General features: G+C 36.3%; 1 protein-coding gene across 4 annotated transcripts in view; it reads right to left on the bottom strand.

Moving 5' to 3' along the window:
• Window positions 1-242: 242 nt before the first annotated feature.
• The window catches only part of LOC129451002 (neurexophilin-4), a 121,378-nt gene continuing 101,202 nt past the window's right edge, over window positions 243-20,418 (bottom strand). For all 4 annotated transcript variants that reach the window (XM_073870560.1, XM_073870562.1, XM_073870561.1 and 1 more), the window contains one exon: window positions 243-2,550. In XM_073870560.1, the coding sequence (XP_073726661.1) occupies window positions 1,735-2,442 (708 nt within the window). In that variant the 5' untranslated portion in view covers window positions 2,443-2,550 and the 3' untranslated portion in view covers window positions 243-1,734. The remainder of the gene's footprint in view (window positions 2,551-20,418) is intronic.

Here is a 20,418-nt window from a genome sequence, read left to right as displayed (position 1 = left end):
AAGATGCATTTATATATATATTTTGCACTAAAATGTATATATATATATTCTGGGTCTTTTCTATATATTCTGTTAATAATTATTGCTGTTTTGTTTTGTTTTATTTAGTCTGTAAAATCTGGATTTAAGCAGTATTTATACAGAAATTTTCCAAACCTTATGACTGAATAGAAACTTACCTGCATAGGTAACATAAGGTGACGTCCTTCTTTCTAAATAACAGCAGGTCAATCAGGTTAGATTTAATCATTTATTTGTGATACATTATTTACACACATTGTTTTTCCCAGTGTTTACTATACACATTATCAAGCAATATTTTACTCACACAGAAGCATTGGAATGGGATTTCCTTCTCATCCATTATTTCTCATTCACTGCTCCAGAATAAAGAATATTTCTATTTTTGGTGCTTTACTTATAAAACAATACAGGACATGTAAATAATAAATATATGGGATAAAATAAAATCATAATTTCTCTGTCAGAAACACTTCTGTATATTTTGTCTTTGTGTCCTTTAAAATACATTTTAGTTAGAGTAAATAGATATGCTGTATTTAATTTCCTCATAAATAAAAGTTACTCATATTAGGGTGAATAACTTTTTATTTTTGATCTATTGATTATTAACATAATAAAATATGACAACATACAGGTTGTCTTTACATGTATATAGTTCTCAAAGGGTATTTCAACAATACCATATAAGGGAAAATAAATTGTGTTTTTCACCTACAGAGACTCAAGTAAACACATAAATATATTATTTTGAGGACTAAATCAAGGAAACTGTACGTTTTAAGGGCAAAAACTAAAATCTTTGTATTTGCTAAAATTGTTTTACATTTGATTCAATTCAAGATTTATATCAAGATTCTGAGTCTCATCCACACATACAGTCCAAACAGTGTTTCTGTATGTTGATATGTAATATAGTCTTCATCACCTTCAATACATCTGAACATCAACACAATGGATTAACTGTTGGGCTTTCTTGTTGTCTGTAAAAGCCCTGATAAGATCATTGATCATAATTCACTTATGCATTTTGAAATAAAAACAAAGTCAGGATACATGAGAACAATTTCATCTGGTCCCACTGAAATAATTGAAAACTTGAGCTGGATTTGAATGAATATGTCTGATGGTTATTTTCAGTGAATTTAATATAGAGCCATCTCTCTGTTATATCAATGATGGTGAATGATCAGAATGTATTTCACACATCCTACAATCCTTTATTCTTAAAAAAACACCACCAACACATTCCCTGTTTGTCAAACAGCCAACCAGACAAATCAATAAATTGATATGAAACGAATATTTCACCCTAAAATGAAACTTTTTGTCAAGATTGACTTGCATCATGTCATTTCAAACTGTACGAGGTTGTTTTATAAATGTTTGCATTATTCTGTTCAACTCGGTGGAAAACGACTTCAAATTCAGTTTGGCCCGCAGCAGATTTTATGGTTGTATGGTTTTATTTTCTTGTGCTTTTGTGAGTTTGCTATGTCATCACAATTAACTGTTATTGTATGCAAAAGAGGTTTGGAATGACATGATGGAGAGAAAATGACCAAATATTCCTGTTTGCCTGAAGTCTTTGAAGGGCTGTTCTTTATATATACATAGAAAACTTTATGTCCCCAATGATGGTGTCGGTATATTCCTGCTGCTACGAGAGGAACCTTTTAAACCCATCACACACAACATCTGTTTTCTGTGACCTCATCCAAAATATGGATGATCACTTTGAAAATTGTAGTCTGGACAGACCTTCTGAACCAGCTTATAATCAAAGCTGAAGAAAGAGATGAAGATGCAGATGACTTTGAAGGGTTTAGCACAGAGCCAGGAGGAATGCGATTGGGTGTTTTCAGTGAAGCAGGTCTGAGACGGGTCGTACAAGCACGGCTTCGGCTTCTTGGAACGGTCCGTCTTTTCGTACTCGACGCGGCAGTTGAAGGTTTTGATGTCTTTGGGGTCGATGGTGGACTGCTGCGGTGGATGAAACTGGATTTCTGGAGGGTGGAGTGGATTTTGTTGCTGAAGAACTTCAAACTCCACCACCTTGGACGGCGGCACGATGCTCACCGAGACGTTTCCCAGACTGGAAGAGTTGTGACGGAAGTAGACGGTGAAGGTTCCGTTAACGTGGTCCACGATCTTCCCCGTGACCAGCAGGCTGAACTTCAGGGACTTGACGTTGAAGTAGAAATCCCCCCAGCCGAAGATTTTTTTAGTCTTCATGGACGTTTTCAGAGAAGGTTTGCGTTTGGGACGGTAACCGGTTTGATCCATCGACTGGTTTCTGACCCACTCGTACGGGTTCTGGAAGCCAAAGGTGGGTGGTTTTGGTTTGATGGGAGTGTGGTCCATAGTGGAGAATATCCTGGTGGTCTGGTACGGAGGTTTGACTCCACCCGTCGGACCCATGCCACCTCCGGCAGGGACGCCGTACGGAAGCGTTTTGAAAACCGTACCGGATGGGCCCGGCTCCAGGTAATCTAAAGATTTTCCAACCTGTTTCTCCAAACCGTGCACCTGATGAGACAAACACACATAAAGAGATGTCACAACCATTTTCACATTTCAGAGGAGATTTTTCACGGTTACATCCATGTTATTACAAACACAAAAAACGGAATATTTGAATTTAAAATAAGAAGTGTATGATAATGATGGTGACTGTAATTAAAACTCATTTATATTTGTTAGAGATTTAAAGCTCCATCTGTTTATGTGATGTCACTGCACACATAGACATCAAATTATATAAATAAACTATGTTTAAAGTACTTTGTTGTTATTTATTCTTACTAGAGTGTACCGGAAGTTACGTGTTGACCACGAAAGCTGCTTGTTTATGTTGTTACTGCTGAAACTGTCTATAAAATATAATTTTCCAGCAATGACAGTGTTCTTAATATGACAAAGTAAGTGTTTTGATTAATGTCATTAATGTTTAATCAGTGTTTACCACTAGTCAACTAAATGAATATAACATGGAAAAGATTAATGCACATGTATATATTGATTCAATAGACAGCATTTTGAAGAAAAAAACTTGTTATGGATTTATTGCATTTTGCGGAAAAATAATCAGTTTTTATAATAAATCTTTGAAAATCAAATTATGGATTTTAATTTTTTAATGTTATTGTAACCTAAAGATGCTATGTGAAAGTTTGTAACAGAAGATAGTGGGTTTCATTTTCACACTTTCTTGGTATAGAAAACTCATTTTTTACGCAAATTAGTCAAAATGGATTTATTGGGTTTTGGAACTAAACTCTTCATATATTTTTTGTATTTGTATTTAAAAATATATTTGAAAATATATATACCCCCATATGGGTTATTCCTCAAGTGTGTGTTACTATAACAAACGTTTGGTCATGTGACCGCTCTTATAACAGGGTATGATGGGAGTTTAAATCAATAATCTTACTGTATTGACTTTAATAAGGAAATAAAGTTTGACTTTGTAGTTTTTTATCCATACAGCTTACAGTAAGAGCAATAACATCTCTGTCTCTTATATTACTGCATTTACATGGTCTGAATGGTAAAAAATGCAGAGTTTTTAAAATATTAAAATAAATCCACGAGGTACAGTATGAAAGGATTGCTGAAGAGAACCTGTATTAATATGTGTACAGGACGGACACTGTTTTTATTGCTTTAACACAGAAAAATTTAATATTTTTCATGTCCACCATTACAGCGAGATAATGATGATCAATCTCTCAACCTGACAAAACTCAATAAAAACTACATTCACTGCTATCACACTGAATATACGCAGCATAATAGATAAAGACACACGTTAAACACTTACACAGCGTTTCTGCAGCGGGATAATCAAATCTAAAACACAAAGCTTTGGAAATTCTACAAAAATATCAGATGACAAATCCCACATGTGTAAACTCTGATTTGTCAAAGTGATCCCATGAGGACCATAAACGTTCAATCTCACGTTTGTTATAAATTACATTTTAAATATTGCGCCTCAAAAAGCTTTACGACAGTAATATCAAATGTTCATTGGCTCTTGAGTGCTACATCACAGATTTGCGACAGTGCCGCCTTTCAGTCGATGTACTTTAATTAATTTAAAATGCACGCCTTGAAAGAAAGAAGCTGAATCGACATTCTCACGAATGAATAACTTTAACATTTCTCTGTATTTCATAAACTCCAGAGAGGACCACAACTGCTGTGATTACACTTGTGTTATGATTTTTAAATCTAATAGTATTATTTTAATAAACTGTTTTGGGAAGGACTGTGTTAGCTGCTGAAAATATCTTTTAAATTTATTGTTACAACATTTTCCTACACATTTCTGTCTGTTATGTTGCATAATATAAAAAGAATACATTACGTTTTTTTAAAAATCTTAATTTTATCTTTGTATAAAAAGGGTTTGTGTGCAGGATTAGGGTGGTAACATTATTGATAAAGTGGTTAAAGGGAAATTATACAGCAAACTTTAGTTTATGAAAGATTTGTACATTTTTAGCTTTGTAGCTGTAAACACATAATAATGCCAAGATTAAACGTTGCAAATACGTCTACATTGTACACTTCAGCATCGATGTGAATGTACAAAAAAGTATGTTTTGTGTTTTTGAAAGTTATGTATTCTTACTATGTATTAACATTGAGACCAGGCTGAGTTTGTGCATGCAGTCTTGAACTTAATGAATGCAAACCAAGTAAAATAACTACAGTGAAACACTGTGCTACAGAGAAAAGAAATGAAAGAGTTACATGACATTCATTTGTTGAAATATTTAAACCACAATTAGTTTAATGTTAGGTAGTTTAAGTTTTGCACGCACACACGCACGCACGCACGCACGCCCACACACACACACACACACAGTTTAGCGTCCTCTTCATTATGAGACCATATCCATCCCATCATTCATCAATCACCTGTGCTGAAACCAAAGACACGTCACCGCTTCAGACAACATTTATCACTGCTGCTGTTGGTGTATTTAATCAGTAAATTAATTTACCCCTACATGTCTGCGTGATTGAACCGATCAAAACAATTGATTCTAGTGGAATAAGTGAGGAAATATTGATCAGTGACAGTATAGATTTCAAACAGGAGCAGGTGATGGATGAGTTTGGTGAAGATGATGACTTCTGGATGATTCTCACTGTGTATGTAGAAGTACAGGAGGAGAGATACACATTCATTTACAACATTGAGTTTTGATTTCAGTCACAAGAGCATCAATCATCTCTTAGTGTAAGACAAATGTGTCCATGCTGGAAATGAGATGATCTGTTATAAAGACAAATTAAAAACACAAACACATTTGCCAGAGGTCATCTAATAACAACAACTTCAAATGTTAATCTGGTACACATTAAGGGTGTATAACACATCTTATATTGTGTTATAAATAATCTTATTGTGTATTACATTATAAATATTTTCTCAGCAAAATTTCTGAAAGACCTGAGGATGGGATTAAGCAGATTTGAAAGTATTTGATGAATGTATACGTGCCGAGAGCATTCGGTCAATATCATTATGAAGTGACGTTTAGTGGCTTTTATTTTGCTGTCACTTCACATTATGTAAGACTGTAGTTAAAAACAACAGATTAAAACATTGCATTGCACATTTAAAACAAACAAAGAAAATAAAAACAATAGCAACAAAACACACCACCAGCCAGTTATACAAAAGCCAAAATAAAATGTTTCAGATGCGATTTAAAGGTTGTAGCCGTTCCACAGCACCACAGATAAAGCTTGATCTCCTTTAGATTTGACTTGAGTTCAGAGTTCAGTAAAGTAAGAGTACTATATCATCCTTACTGTAAAAGACTTTCTGAACCTTCACTCACAGACGGCTCAACATCAGGACCGATACTTCACACACACTCACTCATGTAACGGCACGAGAGAATCGATCGCAACCAAATGCCAACTAATGCTCAATGTGCACTGGATCAATTACGATGACACAACCCAGAGCATCGATTTCAACACTGTCAGTGAAATGGCAAATATATGCCGCACAAGATTAAATACATGAGTTTGAAACAAGCGCCTGTGATTGGATGTCCAGTGCGGCTGATGTGTTATTACTGTAGCTCATATAAATAACAATCTGCTCTTACTTTACTTAACTATCAGACTAAAGACAGATGATCTCAGAGACTTCCAGACTGTAAGCACTTACTCGATATTTGATATGAATACATCATAATGAAGATAAGAGCGTCTCTGTATTTCATGTCATGTTACTGTAGTACAGTATGTTATCTCTTATCATCTGTTAACCCTTTACATAAAACACTCCAGTCAGTGTTAAAGCAGATGATAACGTTTTAAACACACTTTATTTGAGCTCATTCGTACTGAAACAACTCTTTCTGTTTAGTTTGAGATGATATAGAGAAAGAATTGAAAGCAGGTCACAGAGTCAGAAGAAATGAAAAATAATATTTTAATGACAAATTTTCCTCTTCAAATTCTCATTACTGTGCTTTTTAAAATCATACATTATTGAAATAAAACTGAAATAGACTGCATATTTATATTTTTAATTTTGAGGAGATGGACATATTTTTGTAAGAGTCATTTTAATTTGGGATAATATATAAAAAGCATTTTTTTCTTTGATGGTTCACGTGGCTTCCAGTCTGTTGTAAAAGCACACGTGAGTTCATAAGTTACTGTAGATTAAATGAAGAAGATCCTTTAAAACATTTCAATTGAAGTGACACATTTACACGTCTGTAGACGATGATATGAAAAGGAAAGTTACCGGCTTTTACCGCAGCTAGAATAAGGTTGATATATAACACTGCACCATCTCTCTCTCAGTGAGGTAAAATAATAAACGGTGGAGTCGAACAGAAGATGGAGTGATCCAGCCAGACGAACTGTGTATACATATGTATGTCTCTGGGAATTTAATATAAAGAAAATTTGATTACAGGAGCTTGAAATCCCGCTCAGTGAAGGGAAATGGCTTTATTGGTGCGAAGCGAGAAGAAGGAGAGTCTGCTTCTCAGTTAGAGACCCATTAATAATAACTAACATCATTTGAGACAGTACCAGCAAAAAGCATTTTAAGAAAGTCTTTATGGAAGTCGGAACGAAGCCGGAAGTTATCAAATAAGACATCAAAATAACAATTCAATACTGTACGCCAAACACAGATAGTTTCTTTAACAATGGCCACTTAAAGCATGATTAAAAAACATTATTTAGCTAATTTATCCTGTATATAAATTACATGTTTAAAGGGCACCTAATATGCAAAATCCACTTTTCCAATGTGTTTGGACATAATGTGTGTTGGGCGTGTAAACACAACCACCCTTTTTGTTTTTTAATCCCCATTAAACCAAAGCAGTCTCTTTAGACATGCTGTTTTGATTCTCGTATCAATGTGAGGTCACATTGATAAAGCCCCGCCCATTTACAGTCCTGCATTACCATAGTTTCCACTCTCAGCGAGTTGTACACTGTCCACTAGATATTATTGTCTCAGACTGTATTAATCAGATCTGAACTGAAAGCGCTCACTGTTTGTTTGTAAGCAAGTGAGGAGCTGTAGCTCATTTGCATTTAAAGGTGCAGACATAAAAACAGTGCTTTTATGCTTCCACCCAAATAGGGGCATTTTGGATATGATATAACAAATCATCTGTGGGATATTTTCAGCTGAAACAACACAGACACATTCTGGGTACACCTGGGACTTATATTACATTATGCCATAATAGATGCCCTTTAAAAGCCACACACTTTGTTTTCATAATAAATCATAAATACAAGAAAATCTTACGTTCATAGATAATTTGCATCATATGACCAAATTCCAGCTGGATTGTACATGATGCACAATATAAATATTGTAAAGTGCCACACTTTCTTGTCTAAAGTCATTCAGTATTTGTGTGATTAACAGACATAAAGTCCAGCTTCAATCTATCTGAAGAGAGTTTATCTAATGAGCATGCACCAATGATGCATCTTCAGCTTAAATCCTCAAAAAGGTGTTTAACAGAAAGGTGAGAGCACTGTGGCAGTATTTACTCATTAGTATGTACAGCATGATAACATACCTGACATCTATCTGCGGCCTCACGGGATAGCAAGGTCAAAACAATCAAATCTACACAAAAAGCCATTTAAATATACCCAGCATGAAAAAGAAATAAATGGTAAAGATGGTGAAAAGTTTCCAAGATAGTTTAAACATGACCTTGAAAGAGGAATAAGTTAAAACCCCACAAACAGTTAAAACAGCACTCGTGTTGACACATTAAGAACACATTTACACCTGCTATTAAGATGTGTTTTGGTCGATCAGATCGCAAGTAGACGAGAGAGACACATGTCTGGTTACACCTGGGGCATCATTTATAAAATAAGATTTTTTTCATTGTATGATGGTTGTGTTCACACGCTAACACACATTATGTCCAAACATCTTGGAAAAGAGCGACCTTACATGATGGGTTTGTGCTCGATACATTACACTTAAGATCAATAGACAGAAAGTAGGACGTCTTTCGTGGCTGCACACAATTCAACCACATGAGCGTCTTAATTTAACTAAGGCCTAGTCCTGGTTGTAGTTAAGCCTTAAACCAAGCCTAAATGTTGCAACAATTAAGATGCTGTTATATGATCTACACAGACAGAATCAATGAGTGAATATTGAACTGATTCACTTACTGTATCTCGCTACACACAAACACACACACTACACCCACACACTACACACACACCATTACACACACACTACACACACACACACACACACACACACACACACACACATCTCTTCAGTAAGTTATTACACTTGTTAGTGTCCGCTGTTGCACTTATGCCAGCATGCCTCTCCTCCCCAAGGACTGATGGGAAAATGAATGCTGTGTGCTTCCTCCCACCTCTCGCCTCTTCCTCCTCTAATTGGAGTTTTATTTCACACAATCAATTCATTTTCATCTCAGTCTCTGATACATTGATCCACTGTCACTAGGGCCATAAACTTACACTTACACTTACAGACACGCACATGCATGCACGCACACACATTTGTATTTTGTATTTGTGTACACAAAATCATAATTATAATATCTTTATAACGTAATCATCATAAAAAAGTATGTAAATCCATCATTTGATTTGATACATGTACTGGGGCTCTTAATCCATTACAGGGTCCTTGATCTGAAAAAGATAACTGTACAGTATGATCTTATATATGACACACGTGTGTTCACACACTACTGATAACATACAGTTAACAAACTTACAGTCAATATGAGTCTGTAATTGTAATGAAACACTTCATTTGGTTTGTGGAGCATCAGCATTTGCAGCTACATGATGTTGTCATCCTTCATTTTGGATGAAATCATTCTTTAACTTTCAGTTTCTCATACAAATGTGATCTTTTTTTTCCTGTGGTGTCATAATTTAGTGTCACTCATTTCCAACTTTCATCCACCCTTTCCCCAATTTCACACCAACTTTTACTTCTATCACTGTTTCAGCTTTTATCAGCCTCAGCTCAATTTCTCTCATCTCTCATAATCCAACTCACTCTCTCTCTCTCTCTCTCTCTCTGTCTCTCTCTCTCTCTCTCTCTCTCTCTCTCTCTCTCTCTCTCTCTCTCCTCACTGGTTATCTCTTTTCCTCTCGGCTGTCTTTCTCATCTTGTAATTAAATGTCATATTCAGGCCCTTATTTTAAAAGAATGGAAGGCAAAAGTTTCTATTAGATTATTGTAGAAATATGAAGTTCTGAAACTCTTTGTCTGTGTCTGTGGTGAACTGTGAGGAAAAGTTCAAATGTCTTCACACTATACTGTAGTTTAATGTGGGATGTTTCTTCTGTCTGTATATTACAGTAATGTAAGGTTTCAGTCTCTTTAAATGTGATCATCTGATAACACTGACTGTGTGTGCATGCGTCTGTGTGTGTGTGTGTGTGTGTGTGCGCGCGTGCGTGCGTCTGTGTGTGTGTGTGTGCGTGTGTGTAATTTTTCTGTCTCTAAAAAGAAGATTCTCATTAAAAATGATTTGGTTGTTGTAGTTCTTGTCATAACATGAGGATAAAGAGATAAACAGTCTCAAACGCTTTAATCACTCGAACAATCAAATGCCAGCGTGCTGAGATCTCACTGCAACTGTTTAACATGTTGAATAAAGTCACTGAAGCTTAACAAATCAACAGAGATGAATAATTCCCTCTTAAAGACTTTTGACAATGAACACAATTCACACCTCATTTTCCTTCCATAATGTGACACATTTACCAGAAACATATGGGAGAAGTGTGTGTGTGTGTGTGTCTTCTCTTCAGCGTCTGTCTGACCCACACCTGCTCAGAGTTCAGTGATGCTGGCAGTCAGACGTCTCTAAATGTCTTTGACTTTCACCCTTCTGGTCAAGGTCCACGAGAAGTAGGCGATAAAACAGCATGAAATCATAAAGAGAAGAATTGACCAATTATTTATTACACAGCTATCTGGAATACTGGATTGTGATTGGTCAATCATGACATTCGGCTGATGTGTACGATGAATGCTACATCAGTCTGTGCTCTCACTCCAATTCAAGCCAATCCAACATTTCATCTCTATTCATTTATTTGTTTATCAATCTAATTGATATTATTTTACTGTAAGTGCTACAATAGAAGTATTCTTCACTCATTTAAAAATATGAAATTGTGACTGTTTCAAAAGAAAGAAATCAGAATGAGAGTTTTACTCAGAATACAGATGTGATACGCTGGCAGAAATATAGCCTGATATGAATATTAAGTCTAATGTGACATCATTCACGCTGACTGTTGTCAGGGACGCCCAGAGTCTCACGACACGACGGGTAACTGAATAAAAGCTATTCATTTTTATCTTGGCTCGGTCCTTGCTAAAGCGATTATTTATTACTCAAGATGTAGAGATACCAGAGGCGTTCGCTATGAAGGACTGTCAGACATTTAAGAATTCATGAAGTTTACCATGATATTTCACAAGTTACTGAAATAGATTAAAACCTTCACACATTACAAATCTCAAGATATAATTTTCAAAAATTTATGGAGACCAATCAGAGACTTTTGCTGAAATCTCTTCAGAAGCTTCCCTAAAGATGTCGACTCAAATGTGTCACTTAATGCAGCATGACGTTTAAACAAGTCAATTCAACCTACTAATTTAAGTTTTAAACTGCGATTTAGTTGACATAACATTCAAATATGTGTTGATTTGACAAAGATACTGCATTTTTTACAGTGTAGAGCTTCAGGCTTTGTCCACACATGCCGGTGCATTCCCTATCCGATCACTTTTTTTTCCTTGTTCTTAAAAAAGTAATCTGTAAACACGGCGTCGTCTCAAGAAATATCTGCGCACACACGAAACCACTGAAAGCGACTGAAAGCGGTGTAGTATATATGCCGGACCAGTATGGGGATGCTGTAATTCTGCCACAGATATACACTATACACGGAGAAGAAGACTTTGAGCATGCGCATAACCAACGTATGGTGTTGTCCATTATCGCTTGTTATAATAGTTGAATAGATTTTGCTGTAATAAAGCTAGTAGGCTTTAGTAGCTTCTGTAGCACGAACACAATCACGTAGTCCACCGTTATTGTTGTTGCTGTTACATGTGACGCTTCCGACACGTGATGTGATGACGTTTTTGCTTCACAAAATATACGGATTGGCTGTACACACGAAACCGCAAGGGTGTCAATTTCAGATTTATTCACTTTAGGACCCGGTTTAAAAAAATTACGGTTTCAGTCTCCCAAAACGCCGGATCCGTTTGGATGAAACACCAATACGATAAAAAATGTATACGTATACAGTGATACACGTCTCCGTGTGGACAGCCCTTCAGAAGGTCTCAAAAATATCTCAAAACCTTCTCAAGATACCCAAAGATCTCATTAAGACCTCAAACATTTCTCATGAAGCTGTGGGTAATAACAGAAACTAAACCAAACTAGGCCAAGGATTCTGTAAAGAAACATAAATAGGAAAAATTCAGTCTAGAAGAGAAACCTTTAGGGTTTAAAACTGACCCTAGAATAGCTTATTCGTTCCCAACATGCAAGCTGGTTTGAAACTTTAGAATTAGATTCTGAGCTTAAAGTTGAGCTAATAAACGGCTGCAGATATGGACAGTGTGAGGTGAGATAATATAATCATAGATATTTCCGGTTAACCATAATAACATTTAGTGAAATATAATCCACAGTTAGAAGAAGATCAGCTTTCCAGCGGTTTGTTAGGTGAAGAAGATCTGCATTACATTCCTTCTCTTACCTTTCACAACATAATGGAAGAGATTACAAAAAAACTGATCTCAGGTCACCTGTTTATCGCTTTAAAACATGACGAGTAAGATTTCCGGCTTAAAATCTAAAACAAGTCTAAAACGACATAGTAAAAGAAATGTTGTGTTCACTTTATAGAGAGAAGATCAGAAGAATGAAGCAGTTGCTTTGCTTTCATCTTACATCGTTCCATCTCATTACCATTACAGACATAAATTTACCATGAAGCTCCATTTGACCTCAAGCTTTTCTTATGTCATCACATCACAGCATGGTGTATTTATGATATTTCTGAATGTTGTATTATTATTATAAACATTCATAATACAAAAGTTTGGACAAAGGTTTGAGCACAGCAGGGATGTGAAGGAAACGCTGGAGAAATCATTCTTGCTTTATAATAGATTTTAAATGAGATTTTTACATTTCAGCACAGCTCTATCCATGTTGCCAAGTTGTTGTTATGAAGTTGCTATTGTGCTTTCACCGTTTTTTAGTAAATATAGCATATATATGTACAGTAACTTCACTCCTGATCAAAGAGTATTTCATGTCGGCAGGAATAGTTACACATTTATTAGAAGTTTAATATTCAGGGTCTGGACTTTGTTTAAATAAGTAAACTTAAGTGTGAACAACAACAGCCTGAGAGATGCGACAGCAGGTGCACACGTGTGAACTGAAAATAATTCCCTCACTTTAGTGAACTGAACAGCGGTTCGGTTATTTATGTTCATAGTCTAGGACTGAAGCTTTTGAGGAGAGATCTGATTCGCTTCTGTGGTCCTGAAGGACAGATAATAAACATCCACATCACAGAACCCAAGAGAGTCCACTCCACTGATCCTGACCACCAACACTGAAGAACTACACAGACCATAGATCACCTACACACAGACACGGACCATCCCACAGGAACATCACTCTCCACAAAACCCACAACAATCCATCATACAGAGAGAGAGAGAGAGAGAGAGAGAGAGAGACCATATATGTGTTTTCATTACCCTTCAAATTGCACAAATTGACATTGCGAATTGAAAATACAGCCAATGGAAACACATCAATTTCACAAAACTCCCATATGTCGCAAACATGCTTTTACGTGTTTTTTCAGGATATTTGGAAAAGGTGTATTTTGCAAAAATGCAATGATAATAATGGTTATTTACATTTTCAGGTCGCCTGATGAAAGTAAGTAACATAATTATAATTTGAAGATGACTCGGTATGAACTAAAACCTCCCGGAAACACCTCAATATGTGTCTGCTCCCAATTATAACGTTATATAGCGTTCACACCAGATGCGAATGAAGCGATGCTTGAACATTTTGAGCTAACTCGCTTCATTCCTGCATGAAATTTGCGTCATCTGAATGTAAAACTGAGAGAATACACTCAATTTGCTGGCTTTAGCTAGCTTGTAGTCTCAATATATATCTTACCAGATTGTCTGACCTCCTCACTTACTTTCTTCTAAGCAAGATCCTTAATTCTTCTTTCTATAAAAGTACAAGGATGTGTTGTACAGCTCCAGGTGTCCACGTACAGCGACAATGATTTTGTCCTCCATTGTTGTTTCATATTTCTGCCTCTGCTTGCTATGTCATAATGACATCACTACTAGAGCAAGCTCCTGATTGGTTAATGCAGCGCAGATATCTGCCAAAGTTCCGATTTTTCTACAAACACTCAATTTGCACCACATCATTTGCGTCGCCTTATTAGCGCAATCCTGCCGCAGGATGTCTATCACGTCTTTGCATTGACTTAACATGTACATCACTCGCGCTTAACACTTCATTTGCGTCTGGTGTGAACGCAACATAAGAGGATTTCCCTGGCATTAATGCTTAGATAATACTCTTACGTCTCCTTTTAGTTCAAAATAATGCCTAGTGCAGTGGATGTGATATTAGTAAACTTACCAAAATCAGTCGACGTGATGTTTGGAATGACTTATCACGAGAGGAAAAAAGTTGCATATCATCGCTAAATGTTGACATTTAGAAAATTACACTAAAGTTTTGCACAAATCTGTAATGGAAAAGCAGCTAGAGAGAGACAGAGAGAGTAATGAGATATACTGTAAGTCACACACATAGGAATTCTTTATTAAAACCCAACAATCATCTTTCTTTATAAACAGGATTCAAATATTCAATTTTCAGTGGTAAAACGTAGCTTTCACAATCATGGATACAAAAAAACATTGTCTGTGCAACACAGCCCGGCTGCCTATTACAGCTAATACACAACAAAACTTTGCAAGTTGTTTAGATTTTCCTTTGGTTAGCCCTGCCAGTCATAACCTACTAATAGTTAATTTGTCCCAGACTGACAAAAATCAATACTACCAACTTACACGAATATCCTAAATCCCAGATCTTCACAAGCAAGGGCTGATATGTCGTCATCTTATCATTAAAAGTCATGTCCATATACAGATCATAGACACATCCTACCTGCAACACCAACACATGCCTTCTATATCTATCCAAAAACACAACATCAGGAGTATTAGGGATATTACAAAACACACGCACACACACGCGCGCACGCACGCACGCACGAATGCACGCACGCACGCACGCACGCACACACACACACACACACACACACAAAACAACTGTACTGATTATAGAAAAACTTCACACCGAATACAGCACAATCTGAAACTGAATCAACACAACTAAAACATTTCCATTATATTCAACAAAGCTGTAAAGTGTAAGACTTTGACTGACTAATGATCATCCACAGGCAGCAAATAAATTGCAAACAAATCAAAAAGGCTAAAATGAGAGCACACCTAACCAGTTACGTAAAAATATTACTTTTCTGAAGTAAAGTAACGCACTACTTTTTAAATGTACACATTAATAATTTAGTAACTTTTTAAAAAAGTAATGCAAGTTACTTTTTTAGTTTAATTAATTCGATTAAAAAATAACTTTTTTTATAATTCGATTATAAAATGATTAAACTAAACATTATGCACTCTATGCGTACACACCTGTGTGGGAACAGTTTGTGTCAGAAACGGAGATGGCAGGCCAAAGCTCGACATTTTTGTGAGGAAATATGCAATTTCTGAATGCAGAACTTTTCAGTCATAAAAAACATTTGCAAGTCCTGAAAGAGATCAAGCCTCAGACGAGAATAAGTAACTAAAAAGTAACGTAAGCATTACTTTCATGAAAAGTAACTAAGTAACGCAATTAGTTGGGAGTAACTTTATATTGTAATGCATTACTTTTAAATGTAATTTTCCCCAAAACTGCCCCTAACCTAACTCAGTGATCCACACCGCAGAGACTTGTAGGATTTCTTCTAGAGGTTTTTATTTTTGTGTCGTCACTCGGCATAATATAGTCTCAGATAGGGTGTTCGTGTGTGTTTGGGGATCGAGGAGGAGGCGTTCGTTCTGTTTGCATGCGGGACGTTGAATGATGCATGAAAAGATGACAGCTCCTACATTCTTCTTCAAATAAGAGCACCGGGCAGAGACTTCTAGCCGGGCCGTAACTTTAATCATTCATCTAAATAAGAGCCGCACACCACTGCCGGTCTGGCGCTCCGAGCCTCCGTCAGCACGGCGTTGGACCGGCAGGAATAAAAAGTGACGGCGCTCCGGCGCATTCCTCATTTGTAAACGTGTAAACATATATTTGAGTCAGATTGCCGACGGGCGACCGAGCCCTTCTCAGATTTATGTATTGAGTGAGTTTTAAAATTCAGATGGGTGTGTGGGGTTAGGAGGAGAAGTATCCCGTCTTTAAGATGAGCGACTCTAAGTGGCGGTGATTGATGCCCTCTCTACTCCCGCTGCGAGAGAAATCAACAAAAAATATACGAAATAAAAAAGGAATATAGCAAACGCAGACAGCTGCGACGGCGCGGAGCAGAGAGCATCTACATAATGAAAAGAGGAGGGGGGGGAGGAGGAACAAACCCACGGGAAACGGAGAGGAGCGACTGACGGAGATATGGAGATGTGTGCCAGATTCAAGGTGGGAGGTTAGAGGAGCGACAGAAGGAGAAAATGATGGAGGGATGACAAAACACAGAAAGAAAGGTGTCAGGTTTGTCAGAGAGAGGCCGATATCTCGTGTGCCCTCATTAGGGAGAGACTGAAGCTATACTGTCAATCTGATATTAAATCCTGTATATACCAACACATTCTCATAAAATGCATATAAATAGCACGCAGTGTGAAAAGTTGTGCAATATATATATATTTGTGTTCATATGATACACCACTCCTTCCCAGTCACTTTGCATTTTTTCGTGTCGTTTCATGTATTGATTTCTACAATTTTTTGTTGCTTGGGTTTGGGGTTAGACTTTGGGATTTGCTTTAAGATGTAATTTTGAGGTTAGAATAGATGTCATTTTATGTACCAAAAACTTGTTCTAACCCCAAACCTAAGTAACAATGGTAAAAAACAAGAAACCAATACATAAAACAATATAAAAAGTTGTGCTGTATTAAATGAATGGCGTATCTTTGGCATTTGTATTGCACCACTTTTCACACTGAGTGCTATTTATACACAAATAATGAGAATGTGCTGAAACACACACACACACACACACACACACACTGATAAACCTTAATAATCATTCACCATCAGATCTGTTTAGAGCTCAACCAATTCAAAAGTGTTTCAGATTAGTGTTGATGTGTAATGACTGATGAAATATATGAATTCTATTTGTTCACACACAATATTAATAATGTGTTGTGTTTTTACTGTGTGACTGCACACACAATACATAAATCACTAAAGTAATTGAAACCCAGCAGTGGGTGATCCTTATGCTGATCTGTGTGTGTGAGAGAGATCACAACCCTTAACACCTTGCAACCAATGAAAAATATCAGGGTCAACATCTGACTAACCCTCCCCACAGAAGGATTCGATAAAAAATACACAAAACAGAAACACAATTTCACTCTGGACGACGAATCAATAGTCATCTGAAAGCCATTCATCAAAATCTCCTTCCTATAGTGAGCAGACTTTAAAGAATATTCACGTTTTCATTAGGAGAACTTTTCCCTGCTCAGCACCTCCTCATGCAGCTCAAGATGTGTGGACGTGAACTTTCTTCAAGGACGAAGTGTGCAGACCCCTGACTGAGTCTAGTACACACACCATCTGCTATCTACGGACAATTCTGCTGATTACTGAATCCATTCCTATACGCACAACAATTCAATGTCAACAATTCACAAGCACAGTGGGAAATACATGAAGATGTTATTACTGATATTTCTAAAGATGCTGTTCAGCTTAAGTATAATGCAAAAATAGCATTTATATTTGAAATGTAAACAGATGTTACTGAACAGCATTTATGTGACTGAACTTGTAATAAAAGTGTTGTTATGATTCTGACATGAAGATTCTGCAAAGAAGACAAAGGCCGCCAGCATGTATATGTATAAAGAAAAGCAAAATAAAGTCAACTGTGACATATAATATAACAAATTCTTCATACAATGGTCTATCAGTCAAACTGATAAAAAATTGTGGGCAAAAATGATTTAAACACACTGACCTGACCATGTTTTGATAAAGTGTTTTTTCTTTAATTCAAGATGAATTTGTTTTTAAAGATGAGTAAATGTTCACACCCTAAAAATGACTGGGTTATTTTTTACTCATGCTGGGTATATACAGTATGTAATTTTAACTGGTGGGTTATTATAGCCCATTGGTGCATAACAACAACAAAGCATTAGGTCATTTTTAACCCAGCGGTGCGTTCTGTCCAATATTTACCCAGCATGGGCAAAAATAACCCAGCCATAAATAATATAATATTAACCCATAATTATTATATAACAAGCATACAAGGAGAATAACGGCATTTTTAGATGTGTAAATATGTGCATTTATTATTCAATTTACTTTTATTTTATTTTATGTATAGATAACATGAATTTAGTGTGCGCGCTGTCTGAAGCATTAAGATGCAGTTTTCCAGACACATGCTTTGAGCAGGCCTTTCAAACAGCATGTGAGTAAATCTGTTTTGTGTCTTCTTGTGCTTAAATGTTTAATTTGGCAATACGTGATGGCGTTTGTGATGACACAGCACTGACCCGATCAGGCAAATGACAGTTCTGCGCAGTTCCCGTTTCACTTTTTTTTTGAAGCTCAAACTGATGCAGGTGCATGAAAGATGCTTCACTTCACTTATCATTAGGCTAATGTTACTTTACTCAAATCTAAGCAACAAAGAAAAATACATGTGTGAAATAGTGACAGTGAGTTAAAAAAAACTGTGGGGGACATGTCCCCTGTGTCCCCCCCTGTGATCTACACCCATGAAAGAGCGAGTGCATGTTCAGTTAAAAGGCTGTGAAATGTGTTGTGTAAAAATCTTGTGATGTTTTAACTCAAATAACAAACCCAACAGCTGAGTTACAGAATTTACTCCTTGAAGTCATGATTGAAAAATTATATGACATTTATTTGCCAAGAAATCATTTTAAAGATTTTTCCTCAAACAATTGTATAAAAACATCATACTGAACAATCTTCTATAAATGTACTTACAGAAAAATTAAAAACTTTCTTAAATTCAGATGTAAATTGTAATCTTTCTCTATGCCTCATCTCAAATTCAGGAATACAATTGAAGTGTACAAGATATTCATAATCAAATTCTTTAAAATACATAATCTAATAATAAAATAATCTCTACATAATTAAACACAGTATCTGTCATAAACACAAGATTTGCTAAGCAAAACAAAAGCTGAAGAAAACATTGCCTAAGAATGTATATGTGCATGTGTGTGTGTTTATGTGTGTGTGTGTGTGTGTGCACCAGATGGGTGGTTGTAACATCACAGTTAAGGTTACGCTACCTGCGGGATGCAGCCGTGACTTCTGGCAGCACAATAAACACACACACAAATAACACACATCACACACACACATTGACATGCCAAACAAATTCAACAAAAACTCACCCACTGCTTTAAAACGAGGGTCTGCATTATTCAGAGAATAAAAACGTGACAGTCACATCTGTGGCTCAGTTACAGATGAAATAGTGCTGGCAGGGCCTGAGGCCACATAGCGTTATATCTAATGATGTCTGGATATGTGAGGTCCTGCTGTATGCTTAGATTCACTCATTACAAAGCCACAGGACACACACATACTCTTACCTGTCCATTTTTATCACAACAGTACATCTAAAGGCGAGATACGAGACTGACGAGTCTAAATAAATGTTTACTGTGCCCAGGGCAAATAATACTGCAGTTTAGTCTCTATAGAAGAGCAGAGAGCTTTAGAGACCATTATTAAGAATAAAGACTCAACACATAAACATAATAGTGATGTTCACACACAAACAAACACTTGCATATAAGGAAAAAAATCTGAAAAATCTAGACATTTGTAATGTGTATGAATATGTTGAGCAGATGGATGTGCATGTGTGTGTGTGCATGCGCGTGTGTGTGTGTGTGTGTGTGTGTGTGTGTGTGTGTGTGTGTGTGTGTGTGTGTGTGTGTGTGCATGCGCGTGTGTGTGTGTGTGTGTGTGTGTGTGTGTGTGTGCACGCGTGTTTTGGGAATTCTACAGAAGCTGTCATTGCTAACAAGCTGTGAGACATTAAAGCAAGACAGGTCAACATCAGGACATGTATATACTGACACAACAATACAACACTGCTGTGAAGTTTCACAAAAAAATGAAAGAAAGAATGAATAAAAAAGAACAAAAGAACGAAGAAAAAAAATAACCAAAGAAAGAACAAAAGAAAGAATGAACAAACAAAAAAGAACCAACCAACAAACAAACAAACGAATGAACAAAAGAAATAATGAATGAATGAAAAAATGAAAAAAGAACTAACTACCGAACAAAGAAAAAAGATAGAAAGAAAGAAAAAGCATAAATTAACAAACATAAAAGATAGAACAAACAAACGAAAGGAAGAAAGAAAGAAAGAATGAATGAATGAACGAATGAACGAATGAAAAAAGAATGAACAAACAAACGAAAAAAACTAAAAGAAAGAACG

The sequence above is a fragment of the Misgurnus anguillicaudatus genome, chromosome 8 (assembly GCF_027580225.2).
Source record: "Misgurnus anguillicaudatus chromosome 8, ASM2758022v2, whole genome shotgun sequence".
Classification (NCBI taxonomy): Eukaryota; Metazoa; Chordata; class Actinopteri; order Cypriniformes; family Cobitidae; genus Misgurnus; species Misgurnus anguillicaudatus.
This window is presented reverse-complemented; position numbering and strand designations above follow the sequence as displayed.